At 37.1% G+C, this 19,931-nt stretch overlaps 4 protein-coding genes across 6 annotated transcripts; all 4 read left to right on the plus strand.

The window, feature by feature from the left end:
• The first annotated feature begins 1,979 nt into the window (after positions 1 to 1,979).
• On the plus strand, positions 1,980 to 2,968 carry LOC140008703 (uncharacterized). Its single transcript, XM_072053556.1, has 2 exons — positions 1,980 to 2,660; positions 2,753 to 2,968. Exons 1-2 carry the CDS (start codon positions 1,980 to 1,982, stop codon positions 2,966 to 2,968), a joined length of 897 nt encoding a protein of 298 aa, XP_071909657.1.
• Positions 2,969 to 3,040: 72 nt separating this feature from the next.
• Positions 3,041 to 4,664, plus strand: LOC140008704 (uncharacterized). Its single transcript, XM_072053557.1, has 3 exons — positions 3,041 to 3,867; positions 3,953 to 4,346; positions 4,464 to 4,664. The coding sequence occupies exons 1-3, from the start codon at positions 3,041 to 3,043 to the stop codon at positions 4,662 to 4,664; spliced, it is 1,422 nt and encodes a 473-aa protein (XP_071909658.1).
• A 118-nt stretch (positions 4,665 to 4,782) lies between these two features.
• On the plus strand, positions 4,783 to 7,080 carry LOC140008705 (replication protein A 70 kDa DNA-binding subunit D-like). The gene is made up of 10 exons (XM_072053558.1): positions 4,783 to 4,926; positions 5,023 to 5,293; positions 5,376 to 5,472; positions 5,581 to 5,705; positions 5,805 to 5,883; positions 5,981 to 6,110; positions 6,198 to 6,349; positions 6,452 to 6,572; positions 6,728 to 6,872; positions 6,959 to 7,080. The coding sequence occupies exons 1-10, from the start codon at positions 4,783 to 4,785 to the stop codon at positions 7,078 to 7,080; spliced, it is 1,386 nt and encodes a 461-aa protein (XP_071909659.1).
• Positions 7,081 to 10,068: 2,988 nt separating this feature from the next.
• LOC113694122 (uncharacterized) lies at positions 10,069 to 13,094 on the plus strand. Of its 3 annotated transcripts, none has more exons than XR_011816075.1 (4): positions 10,069 to 10,392; positions 10,573 to 11,667; positions 11,950 to 12,080; positions 12,760 to 13,094. XR_011816075.1 is itself a non-coding variant. In XM_072053354.1 (3 exons), exons 1-3 carry the CDS (start codon positions 10,885 to 10,887, stop codon positions 12,965 to 12,967), a joined length of 486 nt encoding a protein of 161 aa, XP_071909455.1. In that variant the 5' UTR covers positions 10,813 to 10,884; the 3' UTR covers positions 12,968 to 13,094. The 3 variants fall into 3 exon arrangements, 1 of the variants encoding a protein (XP_071909455.1); XR_011816074.1 differs by having other exon boundaries at positions 10,071 to 10,392; positions 10,573 to 11,031; positions 11,830 to 12,080; XM_072053354.1 differs by lacking the exon at positions 10,069 to 10,392 and having other exon boundaries at positions 10,813 to 11,031.
• Positions 13,095 to 19,931: the final 6,837 nt, after the last annotated feature.

Here is a 19,931-nt window from a genome sequence, read left to right on the forward strand (position 1 = left end):
TGGAAAGGATGTCGTCAGGTGTGAACCAGCAGCTGGTCATTTGGAGATGGGAGGCAGCGAAGTAAATCCTTCTGCTGCTCCATCTTTTAGTCGACCTCGTACCAAGAAACGCAATACTTCTGAAACTGTAGCCAACCAGAAATCAGGTTGGCGTCAGTTTCTAATCTCCCTTAGCCATTGGCTACCTTATATTCTGATTTACCTATATATCCATCCAATGCTAATAGAGACACTCGTATGCAAAATAAAACTGCAACGATAGAACGAGCACCTTCAGCTTCATATCTATCTCGTCTTGCCAATATTTCTTTCGCATCTCTGGCGCTACCAGATGCTCCTGATTGTCAGCATTGTGGAGCGAAGAGGTTCCATTTGGAGCCTCCTACCTTTTGCTGCTCGGGAGGAGAAATCTCTATCGTCGCTCCTCCAATGCCTTATGATCTGAAACGTTTGTTCATTGGCAACGATGAAGAGAGTGCTCATTTCAGAAACAATGTACGTACTTATAACAACAACCTTGGCTTTACAACCTTTGCTGCGAAGTATGACTCTGAGCTTACAAAGAACACAAAAGGTGTTTATACCTTCCGTGTTCAAGGCCAGGTCTATCACTTCCTTGATGGCCTTGTTCACTTGGGCGATAAACCATCTGGCATCCAATTATATTTCTTTGACACTGATGAAGAATTAGCAAAAAGGCTTGGTAACTCTGATAAACTGCACGAAAACACTTTAAGATTGCTTATGCACGTTCTTTCTGATAATCCTTATACTCGCTTCTTTAAAAGCCTTAGGGATGTTTCGAACATTGACAACCTGAACATTGTCCTTAATTGTTATCCTTCACTTGACCAACGCGTGTATAATCTTCCCTCTGCCTCGCAAGTAGGAGCTATATGGACTGAAAGTGAAGATCAGTCATCCAATAGACGCGCTCATATTCAGGTCTATCCTCGCTCAGCTGGTAGCCATAGAATCCAGCATTATTATGACTGTTATGACCCTTTACAGTACTCTCTCCTTTTCCCCCGTGATGAGTGTGGCTGGCACCATGGAATTAAAAGACTTCACAAAAGGAAAAGAGGAGGGGACTCCTGTGAGGGCGATATTACCCTTGATCCAGCTTCAGTTAACTCCTCATCAGAGTTAATTGATTTAGAATAGAGAGGCAAGTACATTTATCCCTTGTTATAAGCTACTTAATCCAACCATTGCATTATATCATCTAATCCCATCTTTTTAGCTGCTGATCGAGGCAAAACAGAGGGTGATACTGTATCAGTTAGGGAGTACTACTGTTATAGGTTTCAAATAAGGGACGATGATGAGTCAATGTTATTACACACCCTTAGATTGCTACAGCAATTTTCGGTTGATGGTTATGTGAAGATAGAAACATCTAGGCTTGATTTCCATAGACATCGGCAGAACAAAATACGCTCCGAAATTCTTCAAGAAGTTCTTGATAGTGTTTCTATTGGCCAAACTGCTGGTTCTAAGGTTGGTCGTAAGGTTATCTTGCCAGGTTCCTTTATAGGTGGGTCGAGGGATATGCGTCGTCGCTACCTTGATGCGATGGCGTTGGTCCAAAAGTACGGGAAGCCGGACATTTTCATTACAATGACATGTAATCCAGCGTGGAAGGAGATTCAAGAGAACTTGAAATACCATGAAAAACCTCAAGATTGGCAGACCTTCTAGCTAGAGTTTTTAGAGCCAAGTTTGAAATGCTTAAAGCAGAGATCCTGAATAAGCAAATCTTTGGCGAAGAAAATCTTTGGCGAAGTTGTAGCGTGTGTTTATGTGATTGAGTTTCAGAAGCGGGGATTTCCTCATGCCCATTTATTATTGATCTTAAAACCTGGTCATAAGCTACTTAACCCGGAGTCATATGACAAAGTAGTTTGTGCTGAGCTGCCCGACAAAGATCGCTATCCTCACTTGTATTCTCTTGTTATCAAACATATGATCCAAAGACCATGGATAAATCTTGCCCTTGCATGAGAGATGGAACCTGCAAAAATCGCTATCCAAAGAACTTTTGTGCCCAAACGACCCATGGTGAGGATACTTATCCATATTACAGAAGAAGGGATGACAGCAAGAGTATCAGAGTTCGCAGATTTACTCTTGACAATAGGTGGGTTGTGCCTTGTAACCCTTACCTACTTGCTTTATTTGATTGCCACATCAATGTGGAAATCTGTTCAGCTCTTAAGCTCGTGAAGTACTTGTATAAGTATGTTTTCAAAGAACATGATCTGGTGAGCTTTAAGATTATTTCTTGTGAATCAGTCAATGATGTTGATGCAATAAGAGACTTTCAGAAAGGTAGATGGGTTTCACCTCCAGAAGCTTTTTGGTGCATTTATGAATTCAAACTCAATGAAATGACTCCAGCAGTTTACACTCTTCAAGTTCACCTTCCAGACCAGCAATTTGTTTCCTTCGACAAGAATTCTGACCTGTTGCAATTACTGAGCAAAGTTGATTTTTCTAAAACAATGTTAACTCAGTTTTTCCACATGAATAGAATAAATCAAAGAGCACAGACCCTGAAATGCTTCTATAGAGATTTCCCTGAACATTTTGTCTGGTCTCCTAAATATAAAGAGTGGACTGAACGAAAGCGTAGAAAAGTCATTGGCCGGATGGTGACTGTTAGTCCGAAAGAAGGAGAGAGGTATTATTTGAGGTTGCTTTTAACTCACATTGCTGGACCAACGTCTTTTGAAGCCCTTTTGTCTGTCAGAGATTAGCTTCGTTTAGAGAGTCCGCTTTAGCTCTCGGCCTTCTGCAGTCTGATGCGTACATAGAGGACACGCTTCAGCAAGCAGTGGCGTTTCAAATGCCGTCCTCATTGCGTCTATTGTTTGCTACTCTCCTTGTGTACTGTTCTACAACGAATCCTAGGTTGCTTTGGGAGAACTTTGAACTTGACCTTTCTGCCGACTACCATCACCGGTAGCAGTTCCATGGACTTTTTTCTCTTGAAATTAAAAGAAAGGTCCTGCAGGATATAAACAGTTCGCTCGAATAAATGGGCAAAAGCCTTGCTGAATTTCACTTTGTCTCCGATGAATTTACCTCCAGTTACGCTGAAAAGCTAACAAAAGAGATTGAGAGTGAAAAAAGCTTAACCGTAGACCCTGAGGATCTGTTGTTGTCTCACAAGTTGAACCCTGAGCAAAAACATGCCTATGATCTGATCCTGAAAGCATGTTTTTCCTTACAAGGACAAGCTTTTTTCGTTGATGGCCCCGGCGGGACCGGTAAAACTTTTTTGTATCGGTCACTCCTCGCCACCTTGCGCTCACAGAACCATGTTGCAATTGCAGTGGCAACATTTGGAATTGCAGCATCAATCCTTCCTGGAGGAAGGACAGCTCACTCGAGATTCAAGATACCGCTTGATTTCTCGAAAACTAAGACTTGTCAACTTAGTAAACAAAGCTCAGCTTCAAAACTCCTTTCTGAATCTACGCTTATTTTGTGGGATGAAGCTTCCATGTATAAGCGGGAAACAATTGAAGCATTTGATGAATTGCTAAAAGATTTAATGGATTCAGATTTGCCTTTTGGAGGAAAGGTAATTGTTTTCGGCGGCGATTTCCGGCAAACTCTGCCAATCATTGAGCAAGCAACTAAGGAAGTTCTCATAGAATCGACCTTCCCCGTTTCTCTCCTGTGGTCTCAACTACACAAAATCAGGCTCACAGAAAACATGCGAGCTATGTTTGATCCAGGCTTTTCTCAATTCCTTTTAAGGGTGGGAGAGGGGAGAGAACCTGTCGACGATCAGGGAGAGATAACTTTATCCCCAGATATAGTTATTCCTTATGTAGATAAAGAGGTGTCTTTGAACAGGTTAGCTAGCCACATGTAATCAAATTCAACCATTTTTATAGTTATTCCTTCTACTACCATTATTAATGAATCTTCTTATATACAGGTTAATAGAAAGTGTTTTTCCAGATCTGAACCTCTATACCCACGATCCTTATAACCTGATAAATATGTGCATCCTTGCTCCTAAAAATAGCTCTGTCGACGAGCTCAATGAAATGATGATTAAGAGGTTTCCTGGAAACCTTCAGACTTATATTAGCTCAGACAAGACTGTTGATCAGCGGCACCAAAGTGATTATGAGGACTTCCTCAATTCGCAAAATCCTAAAGGTCTCCCTCCTCATAAGTTGCTGTTGAAGAAAAACTGTCCACTAATGCTTCTAAGAAATTTAAACCCAACTGAAGGTCTGTGCAATGGAACAAGGTTGATATGCAGAGATCTTGGACAGCACACAATTTCTGCCGAGATTGTTTTTGGCCATCACCGAGGAAAAACAGTTTTTATTCCAAGAATACCTTTTCGGTCGCCTGACAACGACAAAAATGGGATTCCATTCATACGAACATAGTTTCCTGTCCGCCTTTGCTTCGCCTTGACCATCAATAAATCGCAGGGTCAAACCCTTGACTACGTCGGAATTTATCTACGAGAACCAGTTTTTTCTCATGGACAGTTGTATGTTGCTCTGTCCAGAGCTAGGACTGCCGCTAAAGTCAGAATTCTTCTTGTTCCTGGAACATTTGAAGGCACAAAAGTAGATTGCAAGACTCGGAATGTTGTCTTTCATGAAATTTTTAGATTAACGCAGGAATAGATCATTTTCTACTGGAATTATGCTACAACAAGGTGTTATTCAGCTTTTTAATTCCTAGATGCTGTGTTCTTGGATATTTTATTCCTTTCACTTACGCAGCAACTTATGTGTTTATAGGATGGCTAACTTGCTGCCAATGCGAGATATTGTGCCTCATATGAGAAATTGGAGCTGCGACATCACTGTTCAAGAAAGGCAGCAGATTACAAGCTCAATGGGAACACCAACAAGAAAGCAAAAGTTTGTTTTCTATGATTCAGAAGTTAGTCAGAACTGATGCTCTGTTTTAAAAGTAATAGTTTAAGTAGGCTGTTCATTTGCTTTCTTAATCCTGTGTTTCTTTCGCCGCTTTAAATAGGGATCGAGAGTCGAAGGAATCATCTTCAATGATGACATTCCTAGAATGAGCCAGATCTTGCAGATTTATAAAAAGTATAGAATCTCCAATGCTGAAGTCAGACCTATACCATCAAAGTTCCAGACATCTGACCTTACAGTTCAATGGGTGATCAGTAGCAGGACTGTCATTGACAAAATTCCTGATGATGATGAAGTCATGCCTGTGAAATTCTGCTATTCAAAGTTTACTGATTTAGTTCAGTATATGGATGACAAAACCAAATCAGTGGGTGAGTCCTTCAATGCTTTACTCTTAATATGTTTACATCTCAGCCAACTTTTTTATAATCAACTTCGCTATGTTATTCATAGACGTGTTGGGAGTCGTGATTAGTGCACTTGAGAGGAAAACAGTTACTAAAAACTCAAGGCAATCGGATGTTCAAAAGTTTGTTCTGCTTAATGAAGAGTAAGGCCTTTAAACTTCAGCTTAGCCAAAACTTCACGCTACACCTCCTACTCTTTCTCTACAACCATTTTCCCAGTCTGTGACTCTTAGTTTTAATCTCAACTACAGATCACAGACGGTCCTATTGTCTCTATGGGATAGCTTTCTAGCTAATGAGGGAGAGGACATGCTATCTAAGCTTCACAGCTATCCTGTGATCATTGCTCGCAGAGTCAAAGTGAATAACTATAATGGTTTGCTCCCAACATTTATTTTTTCCATTATTTACGTTTATCCTCATATAGTCGCCTGCACCGCCTGTAAATCTTTCTCCATTTTTTTTCAATATATAGGAGTCGCACTTGGTGCTTGGTTTGATTCAGCGATTCTTATTGATCCGCCTATACAAGAAGCAAGAGAACTCAAGAACTGGTACAATATATTTACAGTCATCATTCTGTACATAGTTTAGATCGCAATGCTGTCCTGCCTTCCAGTTCTAACATTTTTAATGTCTCCTATGGCCCAGGGCCTTGAGGAACACTGACCCGATTAAAGAGATTGTTGAAAAAAATGCCTATATTAAATATAATCCACAGCTGTCATTGAAATCAGACCAGAAAATAACTTGGATTTGTAACATAACTTCGTCACAAAAGGTCTGTAACTAGCAAATGTTTACCTCCTTTCGTACTTTTCCTCATGTATGAACAATTTTTTTAGACTCATGCTTGCTGGTCTTTTAGACTATATGGGTGAAGGCGCAGGTCTCTTTCGAACACATCTTCCAAAAATATTGGTACATGAGCTGTAAAAACTGTTGCCGAGCTACAGCAGCAGGCAATGAAGTTGTGTTTACGTGTAACTCATGCAAAGAGAAGCATCCTACAGTTCCTAGGTACTAAATAATATACGTTTCCTATATTGCTTTCTATTCACTGTTATCTAATACTGATCGAGTCAATAAATGCCTCCCTGCATACTGTGTGCCCCTTTTCAGATGCCGCTTTGATGTTGATTTAATTGATAGCACTGGTGTGATACCAGCTTCATTGTTTGGCGAATTGGCAAAGAAGCTATTGGCATTTAATGCGCTGGAAGTAATGCAGCATTTTAATGAGGTTCTTACCTCGTAAGTCTTAATACTAAAGATATTATACAATTTTACTCTTGTTCTTTGTTTTCTTGACAAAATGTTGAGCTGCCACTAGAGTTTGTCCACAATGAGCTCAAATAAAAAACCTTTCTGCTACACATCAAACCTGTGCAAACACAGCTGGCCGATGCAAGACAGCATTACACGATTATATACTACTCTGAAATTGATGACGCTACTGATTCTGGCCAGTTTGCAATGCAACCAAAAGATGGCTCTCCTTTTCCTACCAAAGAATCTGACACCATACAGTTGGGAACACCAGGTAAAGGACCAAATACCTGATTTCTTTTCTACATTTGTCTGCTAAATTTATGCATATCATGACATGTCACAAATTTATGATCGCAGGAGAAAATAGTGCTCGTTCAAGATTTGTGTTCGACTTTCTAATTGGTTTGATGAACCACAAAACATTGAACCAGATGAGGATGAAAATGCAGAGTGCAGCTCTAGCAAGAAGCAAAAACTGAACTAGGTTGTTGCTGTGGCCTTTTGCATCCACCTGATCTTTAGATGCTAAGCCTAACCTGCTGTCCTCTATTTTTCCCAAAGTTTTTTGTGCAAACTTACAAGGCTTATTTAGGTGCTAACGAAAGATGTGTTTTTGTCCATGGATACCCCTTAAACTTCTTTTTGTTCTACCGGCTCTTGTCTTTGCTACTAAGCTACAATCAGCAACTACTATGTATCTAGATTGGTGCTTTACAACTGATATGTACTTGTTGCAGTGGCCTTTAAATTCAACCTCTGCTATGTTCAGTTTATTAATTGCCCTCTTGGTGGATGTGATATTTCTTATGCATCAATTTTTCAGAATGCATTCCTCAGAACCTATTCAAGTCTTCCCCTAGACATAACTCTCTTATTAAATATCGTACCTGCTTTATGACCTGAACTTACTCTTCTCACCAGCTCAGGCTCGGGCATCTATTATCCGTAAAATATGTAGTTGCTTAGCCTTCAATAAATTTAAGCCTAGACAACTTTTCCCTTTGGTCAACCTTAAAAAAGTTTAAGAAAGACAAATATGGCAGATCATTAAGCCGCTTGCTTGTGAAAAATGGGAGCCAGACTAAATATAAAAGCCTTGGGATTGTAAAAAAAAACTGTTAGCCATCCATTCTTTATATATACCTGCTACTTAAATAGAGTATACATCCCAAGCAATTCACTGCAACAAGTTAACTTTTCCACTCCTTTCCCCCGAGTTATCCCTACCGCTTGCTACTTTTCTTTGCCTGCGTATAGTTACATCTTTCCCGATTTTTTTCTGATTAAGTTCTCTAATTAGATCAATGGCAGAAGGATTATCTACCCATGGATTAACAGACAGCAGCTCAATGGCCTGTTGTTTTCTGCTTAAATACAATCACAGAGGCGAGGTATAATCATTCATTCATGTGCTGGACAATGCCTGTTAACGATATGCAACACATTTACATATGTTCATTTAACATTTCCTATTCTTATCTCTAAATACATAGATTCTGCCAGCTGAATTCAAGCAACTACTTAATCAGCACCGCCACAATACAATCATTCTCAGACATGGAATTCATAAATGGCCTGTTGTCGTCGGCGATCGTTCATTTGAAGAAGGTTGGGATGAATATTACCATGAAAATATCACAACCAGACATGATATGCTGCTTCTACGCCATATCGGCAACTCGTCTTCGATGTCATCCATTTTTCCGAGCTGCAAAAACAAATTTACCTATCTTGGATAGTTCCATTGCCAAATTTATCACTCTCTGGTGCTGACCATCCCCAAGATCAGTTTATGCCTCACTTTATATCATGCAGTTGCTTGTACCAAATTTCTTCCTAATTTATTATCTGCTAAATACCTTCTCATGGTGCAAATTCTGTGATACTTCAGCAGTCGGTTGCTTCATCAATAAAGCCCAATTTAGCCCAAAACCTCACTGACTCGGTTTCCTTCTACCAAACCTTTCATGCAGCAACTCCAAACACATTGGTAATCAATCCTTACCCTATTTCTTTCTCCTCCTCTTACTGCGTTGCTATAAACAAAGTCTATACATTATGTACTCGAATTTAACTTTCATCCATTTCTATTAGAAAATCCCAAGATTCGTCGATCACTTTGTTAATGAACAAAGAACTCCAACGCTTCTCATTAGGACCGGAGAAAATCTTACAGAGATTGGTGTAAAAGGGAAAAAGCTAAAAAAAAATTGGAGAAACTTCGTTCTCCAGCATCGGTTGCAGCACAATGAGATCCTTGTGTTTGTTCCAGAATCAGCAACTACCTTCACAGTTTTAATATTTGATGATCGTGGAGTCGAGAGGATCTTTCCGTGGTCTTGCATCTTCACAATTTTTTCTAATTGTCCTGCTTGTACCTAGATTAGGCAGCATGGTTTTCTCTGTAAACAAAATCCGCTTTTCTCTTGAAGCTTTTTATCAGACATGGTCGAAATTTTTTTCCCCTTCGAGCGCACTATACATTCCTACTAAATATAACTGCATTACAATGAATTTATGCATGCGGCAACTACATTTCAAATACCTAACATCAGCCTTTGCCGCTAATTTTCTTCACATACTAACCAATTAATTTTATTGACTCTGCCATGAAACTCAACTCCACAAACAGATTTCCACCTTTCCATACATCGACTGGTTAATTCATTTTCCCGACAATGACTTCATTTAGAAGACATTTCCATTCGCTGTGAAGAAACAATAAATTTCAATTGCGAGACATTTCCATAGAATAAAAAAAATGCAAACTATTGGACAGCATCGGAGTCAATTCTTATTGTAAATTTAAAAACAGCAAAAATTATCAACCTTCCACAGGAAAATAGAAAAAATAAATAACCTTTGCTCATTGTTTAATCTTTTTAGATCTCACATTTACTTCTCCCAACACTTTGCCACGTCTCTACATGAAACAAAACCATCCTGATGAACTTCAGTTTTACTCGCCTCGATTTTTCCTATTCGATCTTTTTCTCAACAACATGTTGAATGCAAACTTTTATTTACTCACGTTTTTTCTTGCAACATTGCTTACTTCAAAGCTTAATCATTTTTTTACCAACTAACTCAGACGCAATACATATGATTTATGATATTTTCACTTGTAAATCTGGGCATTTTCTGGGCACCATGAGATGCGCGGTGAACCCCTCCTAGTACATATATAAAGCGTGAATGGCTTGTGAACAGTGAAAAATGGACCGGTTATCCCGTGATTGTTGTGGCTTTGAGGGGCGTTTTGGTCTTTTGCTGATGGATGCAGTGGCTCTGCTGGAATTTGATTCTGTCCGCGTGGCTTTCTTGGATTGTAACTTTGCGGGGCGTTCTATCCGCGTGGCTCTCGATTTTGACAGTCAGCAGTTCATATTGGTTAGTGGGCGGTTGGGCGATCAGCAATATCCTTTCTTTTCTCTTAGCTTTCTTCTTCTTCTTAGCTTCTATTCTTCTTCTTAGTTTTCTTTGGTAGCTTCAGAAATGTCTTCAAAAGTTCCTCTCATTCTCGGTCAGCAATTTTCTCGGTCTTGTATCCTCTGTTTCTTTTTTTGGCCTTCTTTACCAGGCGTGATTTGAGGAACAATAGAACCACCACTGCTTGAAAGCTCTACAATCTCCATTGCCCTTTCTCGTTCTTCTCTTGGCCTTCTCTACCAGTTTTTTTCACTCATCATCTTCCTATTTAATTGTTCCCTTCAACGCGTCTTCCTCCATAATCTTATCTAGAAATCTACAGAAGAATCCCTCTCAATTTTTCCTGCACGCACAACAAAAAGGTAAACACTTTTCCAATTAATCCCATCTCCGTAATTCCATTTTTTTAATTGTTTTTCCTCTTTTTCTTATTATTTTTTGACTTTTAAGTGTTCAGGGTATTATCATTGCATGGGTTTTCAATTTCATGTGAATGGTTGGATTTTTTCTTGAGTTGGGGTTGACTAAATATGTCATTACAGAAAGTGGAGAAGAGGGCGATGAAGGAGGAGAGCTCCTTCCATCGGCATTAGAGGGAGATTTACAGTTGCATGGGACATTGGAAACCACAAGGCTTCGATTGGAGTTCAAAGATAAATAGGCATATTGAGCCAGTCCTAAAAATCAGAGGGTAAAAGTTAAAAATAAGATTCTCTACTCTAATTCTCACTTTTTTTAAATGCATTTTGCAGAGCTCTCACGAATCTTCCATAACTTTCAAATTTAATTTTCCCAACCCAGAAAAAAATACTGGGGATGTAATTTGAGAACTAATTTTTCTGAAGTGGCGTTGGATGCCGAAGAGTGCCGCTGGAGTGGAGGAGACAACATGTTCAAGATTCGAAAGAACCGCAGTGAAGAAAGCTTGCGGAAGAAGCTCTGCGAAGGCTTGCAGAATGCATTTGTTGTTCAATCTTATACTTCTTCTCTCGAAAAAAAAGGTCTAAATAAATTAGAATTTCTATTTTGTTCCTTTAAAGCTGTTGCAAATGGCTTTAACTAGGGTTGTGATCGAATTTAAATTTGCGATTGTGTTGTTTATGGGCTGGATTTTCACAATTTAGTTTTAAGTTTCCTTGTGTTTGAATAGAGCGAGGGTTTACACTTCAGCTCTTTCCTTGAAAGTATACAAGAGAAATAGTTGCAATAGGAGAGTACGGAAAGCTTAAATAATTGAACCATCGGACAATAGTTTGAATTTTAAAATGAATAAAATTTGATGGAAACTTTGAAACTTGATGGGCTTGTTTGACTTCAGCAATTAGTTGTCACAGTTCTTTTGTTCAAATTTGTTGTATTCAAAGCTTTTAATTGCATATTTTGATTACGAGTGTGAAGATTTTCCTCTTTTTTTTTTAGTTTTGGCTTCTATGCGTTTAATTTAGTTTTTGTTACTTTGCACATTTTGATTTTGAATTGGAAATTATGTTGAGCATGAAACTCTAATGCTTGGAATGGTTATGGGTTTTGGTTGCAGCTAGAAAATCTACAAGCAATAATTTCTGGTGTTTGACAGATGATGATGGCTGATCTACAACTTGAGGCAACCCCTCAATTTAGGAAATTGCTTTCCATAGGTTTTCACTGCTTCTTTAGACTATTGCTATCATCATTTTTTGTTGTATCTTTGATTCCTATGTTCCAATATTGCTGTTAATCCTTATACCTCGACAAAGTCCGCTAATTCAGGAAGTGATTCAAGCTGATGTTGTCCGTCGTTTTGTTCATTATCTTATTAGGGGGGATTTCCTTAACTTCGGCTTCAAGCTCATTCTTCCCCATTCTGCGTTACAAAATGAAGATTATATTTGTTTGGTGTTACGTATAAATATCTTTTTCCATCTTTTGCAAATTTGTAGTTTGAGGCAGCTTGGGCTCTCACAAACATTGCTTCTGGGACATCTAAGCACACTAAGGTTGTAATAGACAATGATGCTGTTCCCATATTCGCACAGCTTCTTAGTTCTCCCAGTGATGATTCCGTGAACAGGTACATCTTTGACGAATGATAAAGAAATTTCCTCTTCTAGAGTTTGGAATCATGTTCAATGCCTTGCATTGCTTTCTGGATTTTGAATGCTGCATGATATAATTGAATTTTATTGTTATTTATCTCTTATTCCTTAATTTTCTTTTAACTACATTAGGCTATATGGGCTCCGTCAAATGTGGTTGGTGATTCCCCAAAATGCCGTGATCTTGTTCTTGGTCATGGAGCTCTAGGTCCCTTGCTGGTTCAGCTAAATGAGCATGCAAACTATCATTGTTGTGAAATGCCACCTGGACACTATCTAATTTCTGCAGAGGCAAGTTTCAGCCTTAGTTTGACAAGGTACTACATTCAGCTTGAATGTCTGTTCATCTCACAGCTCTTTCAATTCTACAGGATAATGTGCATGCTTTGCTCTTTCAAAGCTTTTTTCGTCTGTAGTGAATGCCAGAGTAGTCTACACGTCCCTCGTAAGAAATTGCTTTGACACCCCCCGTCCATGTTTGCTACATTCTTGTACTATGAGACATTAAGTAGTTGCTATATTCTTAACTTCCTCCATCTTGTTCTGTGGTCCACTGATTGATTCACAGCCAATCTTGTTATAAGATGTATACTTATGCTTCCTGATAATTTTTTTTTGGTCGATGATATTTTATGTTTTTGTTTGTGAATACAGAGAGAATGCAAAAGTTACGTTGGATTACATACTCAACGTCACCAAAGGCTCGTGTAATTACGCTGGATGGATTGAGAAAAATTCTCAGGAGTCATTAGCGTTTATTTTGAACCTAACTGAATTGGTTGGCTGTATTATTATAATTGCTATGTACTTTTGTTTCAGTTTTGTGTACAAGATTAATATAGTATATGCTAGCCCACTATAGCTGTTATATATATATATATATATTCAGAAACGGTAGGAATTGTATTAATGATTTAAAGCTTTACATTTGTTGAGCAAAGGCTACTAAAAGGCTATACAAAAGTGTTAGATCACCAAGGATTGTTCCATTTCTTATCATCATATATGCCTAGAGCATATCCACTTACATTTTTAACCAAGCTATCACTTTCCCTATCTGAGCAAAATGAGCATTTTTGAAACAAAAGCTCACTATAGCTGTTATAAACTGTTCTCATTTTATTGCTATGTGATATTTATGGTCTAGTTTTAAACATAAACATGCAAATCTGTCATTCTCCTAGGCTAAATTTTGGTGTAGAAAGTTTACATTATATCACAAGTTTAAGCAAATTTCGGTGCACATTATATAATATACTTAAATGATATTTTTCTTAATACATTTGCACATTATATCATTGGGTTAGGTAAATTCATATTACCTTCACACGCATCGTACGCTTGTACGAAGAAGTGATAGCTAAAACCCCCCTCCAAAAAAAAAAAACGATACCCAGTCATACTTCACACTGTACAACCAAACCAATCACCTATTAATCATGTCAAAAAAAACACACACACACACATAGATACACACAACACTAACAAGAAATATACCACTGCAGCAAAAAAACCAATCCAGGCTATCTGACGCATGGCGTCAGGGCTGAAAGACTAGTACTCCCTCCGTCCCATTAAAAGTGTTATACTTTTCTTTTTGGGTTGTCCCAAAATATTTGTCATGTTTAATATTTTAAATTATTTTAAGCTGTGAAGTCTCATTTCTATCCTCCACTAATGATGTGACAATGCATGTACTAGACGTACTTTTTGGTGGCTGAAACAAAGCATTGCTTTTTGATGGCTCCGCTTTGACCCATTTGTTTCTTGGATGAAGAAGATTACGGTAAGGAAACCAATTTTCTGAAACAAATGAGTGCTTTTTCATGGGACCCATTTGTTTTTTGGATGAGTCAGTAAAAGGCAAGCTTAAAACAAATGAGTTTACAGGTAAGTGGATGTTATTGTACTTAAAAAGCATTATTTTCGAAGTGCGACGAACTTTGCGAGGCGGAGGGAGTATCTAATAAAACCATCATCACTACTGCTTTCTTAGCTAAACTGTTGACGACTCAATTTGCTTCCCTGTTTACGCACCAAAGAAACCCTAGTGGAATTTTGCATGGAGCTCCCAGCAATTAGATAAAAGTAGGAGCGATATCATGAAAATCAGTCCTGGATATTTTTTAGGGAGAGGAGAACCCTGGAACAAGTTACATTTCAAGCAGAGATATATGCACCTGTCTTGCACTCTTGCTAAAATTGAGCCCTCTCGTAAGGCCCAACATTTAGCCGAGAAGCTTGTTTCTTCTTGGATTATCAGCATAAATGGCGTACTAGATGTGGGCTTGTTAGATGTGGTTAGAACATAATCTTTTCTATTATCATCTGGAAATTTGCAATTTAATTAGACCACATGCTGATAATAAATAACTACTCATTGAGCCCTCAAAACCATATGGGTCAAGAAGAAGTACCTGTTGTTTAATGCCTTAATGGGCCTATGTTTGGATTTAAATCCAATCAAATTAATTTGGGCCAAGGTTTTGTGCATCTAAACCAAAAATTAAATTCATTAATGTGCCCCGTATGAAATCTATTCCCTGCAGATAGATAAAAATAGGAGCAAGATCATGAAAATCAGTCCTAGATTTTTTTAGGGAGAAAATAACCGTGGAATCAAATTCAACTTCAAGGACAGATTTATGCAGCTGTCCTAGTTTTTTTAAGGGAGAGGATACCCATGGAAGAGATTTATTCCGTGCCCTATTGGCACGGACCATTTATTAGTCAAACTTTAGTTTCTAGAAAATGATAATTGACACTTACGAAGGCTGATGAGGTTTTGGACTTGTGATAAAATAATAAGGAAAATCCTGGGCAAAGAATCGTTTGGGTGGATTAGGACTACCGACTTGGCTGGTTAAAGTATCAAACATCATGAAATTTTCACTTGGCCCAGCATCAATCCTTTTTTTCCCAGTTTCTCTATATCTACCAACAATAATCTGATGCTCATCTATATTGATCTACTTATTTTCCACTCAATCTCTCGCTTGTTTTTTTCTTTTTTGCTGGGATCTGTGCAAAGAACAAAAGCAAGAATTGTCAAAAGAAAACAAGCTTGAAGAATTCGGACAGATATGAATTAACCGGCATCTCTTAGAGAATGTAAAAGTATAAAATCAGAATGAATGGATGGCCTTGAGTTGAATTGGGGGGGGGGGGGCGGAAATAATGGACCATCAGCATGGGGTAGAGAGACCGAGGGCAATGAAGCTACAGCTTGATGATCTAGGCAATTGAATCTGGGTTTTTTTGTTAATGAATTAGACAGTGTTCTTTAAAAAACTATTTCTTTTGACAACCCAATTACTAATCTCTGCTGCATGTATGGCTGGAGGGAGAGAGAGAGGCTACGAGTCAAGAAAGACAAATTAAAGGGAGGTGCTGGATTTCTCGCAGAGGTACAGAGGTTTCCGAAGGAAGAAGGGAGTGAGAATTTCTTATGGGGTTTGGGTTATTCTGTGCATTTTTTTTTAGTATTGAAGAACCGGAATAAGAGGTTGCTGTGAGTTTGAAACTCATAGTGTCCACTATGTAGGTGGGACTCAAATAGGGATGGCAATGGGAGCGGGTGCCCGCAGAGATAGAGAGGTTTCCGAAGGAAGAAGGGAGTGAGAATTTCTTATGGGGTTTGGGTTATTGTGTGCATTTTTTTTAGTATTGAAGAACCGGAATAAGAGGTTGCTGTGAGTTTGAAACTCATAGTGTCCACTATGTAAGTGGGACTCAAATAGGGATAGCAACGGGGGCGGGTGCTCGCGGGGGGCTCTCGGGGCGGGGGCGGGGGGGAATTTTTCCCCCCGCTTAGAAACGGGGCGGGGGGCGGGGGTATACTCCCCCGCCCCACCACCCGCAAAACAAAAAATATATATATAATTATATATAATATGTAAGTTAATTAGTTATAAACTTATGATAATGATATTATTAGTTAGATGTATTATATAATGTATATTAGTTTATGTAATATAATTGATATTATCAATTATATGAATAATTATACATCTCTACTAATACAATTTATTAATTAGTTATACTAAATTTACTAATACATTTATACTAAATTTCTAATTACACTTAATAGAATAACACATTTTTCTCAAAAAAAAAGCACAAACACAATAATGAATTAGTGATTGCATTTGTACTAAAAGTGAAAACTTGACTATTTTAGTTATATTTATTTCATCATATTGGATTGTATTCAAATAACTTCTGTTTGATTGTTTTTATGAGTTTCAATTGTAAAATTACAATGAATAATAATTTGGTGATGTGTTGATATTTTAGTACTTGATTATTTATTAAATTTTAATTATAATAAAATTATATAATAAAATTTTATTAACCCCGCGGAGGAAGCGGGGCAAGGCAGGACGGGGGCGGGGCGGGGCGGGGGGAGCAGGAGGCCGGGGACGGGGGGAACTAATAGGCAACGGGGCGGGGGACGGGGGAGGGGACCCCCGTCCCCCGCCCCGTTGCCATCCCTAGACTCAAATAATAAAGTTGATATCCAAGTAATAAAGATTTTTATTTTAAGTCTCACTAACTGTGATTTTTTTTCTAAATAGATATGATGGTTATTTGTTCCAATACTTCTAAATTTTAATTTACATATATTCATTCCACTATTATGAGCTATTTATAAACTTGTCCTAGGAGTAGGGGTGCAAACGAGTCAAGTCAAGTCGAGATTTGGCCTAATCGAGCCGAACCTCAAGTTAGGTTCCGTTTGATAAAAGTGAATCTGAATTCTGAAATCTGAATACTGAAACAATTAATTTGCTGAATTTTAAGCACTGAAAAAAATATATGAATGTTTGAATTTTAATGCTAAATCTATTTATACTGTTTGATAAATATTTATAGCTGAATGCTTAATAAGTTTAATTTGACAATTTTGCTCTTCTATCCTTTCATTCAAAGAAGAAATAAAATCTATGATTTAATTAGTTTAAAATTGTTAAGTATGAAAATGACAATATTTATTTTTAAATCAAATTAATATAACAGATGAAATATATTATATGAAGAGTATGGAGAAGATGTGGAAGTTATTAAAAAGGGAGAAAAGAGAAACCAGAAATCATTAGATAGAGAATATTAGGTTGTTTAATTAGATAAGAATTTTGAACATAATTAACAAATAAGGGTAGATTTGGTAGATAAGATAAGATAGTTGAAGTAATTCTATCGATTTTTATCAGAATTAAGTATTTAGTTAGGATTCTTGTACTGAAAAAAATATACACATGGTTCAGCATTACTTAACAAATTCAGCAAATAGATTTTTATTTATCAAATACTCAAAACATCTAAATGTCTGAAAAAATTCAGATTCAGCACTTTTTTATGTTATCAAACAGACCCTTGGTTTTATAAAACTCGAACTCAAGCTCAACGAGCTTTCAATGTAAAGTTTGAGGTTTAAAAATAATTATTTTATTTTTAAAAAATGAATAAAATACTAATTTTTCTTAATCAATAATAAAATATTAGAGATATATATGTAATTTTACTATTAAAATAAAAAATAAAAAAATATATATAATCAAACCAACTCGCGAGTTAACGAGCTCGAGTTCGACTTTATCAACTAAAGCTTGATTAGAGCTCGATGTTGACTGAGCTCGTGTTGAGCTTAGACTCAAACTGCTCATGAGCAACTCGTGAACAGCTCAATTCGTTTGCAGTTCTACTTTGGAGCATCCGTCAATAAAACGAACACCCTAGGATGATTATTTCATGGCTATTGAGAACAAATTAAATCAGATGGTTCTATTTCTCAATCTTTCTAACTTGATTTCCCACAAGATAACCAAGATCGAAAAGATTTAAAAAAATCAGTCATTCACAACCACTAATGAAGGATTTCTCAAAAAATAAGGATTAGTGATCCTTTTCAGAAATTTAAAAATCGAATGGATTCGGTCTTATGCATATGCAAGGAAGGTAATCAAAAAAGAAAGAAGATTGGTTGGATGGTTAAAGGAAGGGAAACTAAGTGAAAGGTTTCGGATTCGAGCCCCACTTATATCCAAAAAAAAAAAAATACATCATTCAACCATCATGCAAGATAAATTACTTTTAAAAAATTGATAAGGGTCTTTCTATCATGTTTTGTTCTAGTATAGAATATTTCCGGAAGAGTGTACACAATTCAAGCTATTAGTGACAATTTTAGAGCTTTTGTTGTAAACCCACCCCTTTTGTTGTACTTACACATTTGTTATAGACTCACCCCGTTTGTTGTACTTATATATTAGGATAATTTCGGAATCCTCTCTGAGGTTTCTCTTAATATCACTTAATTAGCATTTTAATATTTCTAAAATCTCACTTACTTTCCCTGTCAGTAAAGGTGTTCATATTTCAGAAGAAACCGAAAAATCTGTTGAACCAATCTAGATCAAATGTCAAATTTTAGTAAAACGAAATTGAAAAAAACTGAAATATAATATTGGGTAAAACAGTTCAGAACACATATTAAAAATACATTATCGAATTATCGATTACCAGTCGAATAATTGAAATTTTTATAATATAATGTTATATATATACATAAATTAGTTATATATTATATATTACTAAATATAAGAGTAAATCTTAATCCTATTACTAAATATTAATTAATAATTACTAATTAGCTAACTTAACTATAACTACATTTGGAAGTCAATTTTTGATGGAAGTTGAGATGTTCCGGATTACTAGCCGATGAATGCCCCTATCTTTCAACTATTACAAATTGATGACATTGCCCTTGCATTCTTAATAATTATTTAACCAAAAATTCCAAACACAAAGACAATTTTTGACCCAAAAACAACCCAATGACCCTACAATATTAATCCATATTCCCATATATCCAAGTAGTGTTAGGCTAGCAAAGGAGGTGGTTAAGTTAAATTTAGTAATGTCAACCATTTAAAAGGATTTTGGTATGTAATTTATACCTTCAAAAATTTTATGGGACAGATTTAAAGAGGTCAAGCAATGTTTTTAGGAAACATGTTTTAATACATAATGCAAGGCCTCTTTGACAAATAAGTATTTTGCTAAGTTTTTCTCTTACAAGTTTTATAATAACTTTAACTATAGCAATCTCAAAAAACTCTTACAACAACCCAATGACCCTACAATATTAATCCATATTCCCATATATCCAAATAGTGTTAGGCTAGCAAAGGAGGTGGTTAAGTTAAATTTAGTAATGTCAACCATTTAAAAGGATTTTGGTATGTAATTTATACCTTCAAAAATTTTATGGGACAGATTTAAAGAGGTCAAGCAATGTTTTTAGGAAACATGTTTTAATACATAATGCAAGGCCTCTTTGACAAATAAGTATTTTGCTAAGTTTTTCTCTTACAAGTTTTATAATAACTTTAACTATAGCAATCTCAAAAAACTCTTACAAGTTTTTAAAATGCACCCCTTAAAATACCCAAATATACACACACAAAAAAAAATTTCTTTCTTTCCTTTCTTCTTCATCCTTCCCTTATCTCAACCCACCACTACCTCCACCACCGACCAATGCCAACTGACACCTCTATCGACTCTGGTGCTAGCCTCCTTCTTTCTTTCTTTCTCTCTTCTCGATGCCAAGGGGAAGAGGTGGTGGCAGGGAAGACAGGGGAGGGAAGGGAAGAGGAAGAGGAGAGGAGGAGAGAGAGAGAGAGAGAAGCAAAAGAAAAAAAGTGTTGCTGGTGCTAGTCAACGATGGCCAGCTATAGGGAGGGAGTAAGAAAAAAGATCAATGGTAGGATCAAGGAAAAGAAGAGGAGAGGAAAGAAAGGAAAAGGAAGGAAAGAAAA

Source organism: Coffea arabica, chromosome 6c (assembly GCF_036785885.1).
Source record: "Coffea arabica cultivar ET-39 chromosome 6c, Coffea Arabica ET-39 HiFi, whole genome shotgun sequence".
NCBI lineage: Eukaryota > Viridiplantae > Streptophyta > Magnoliopsida > Gentianales > Rubiaceae > Coffea > Coffea arabica.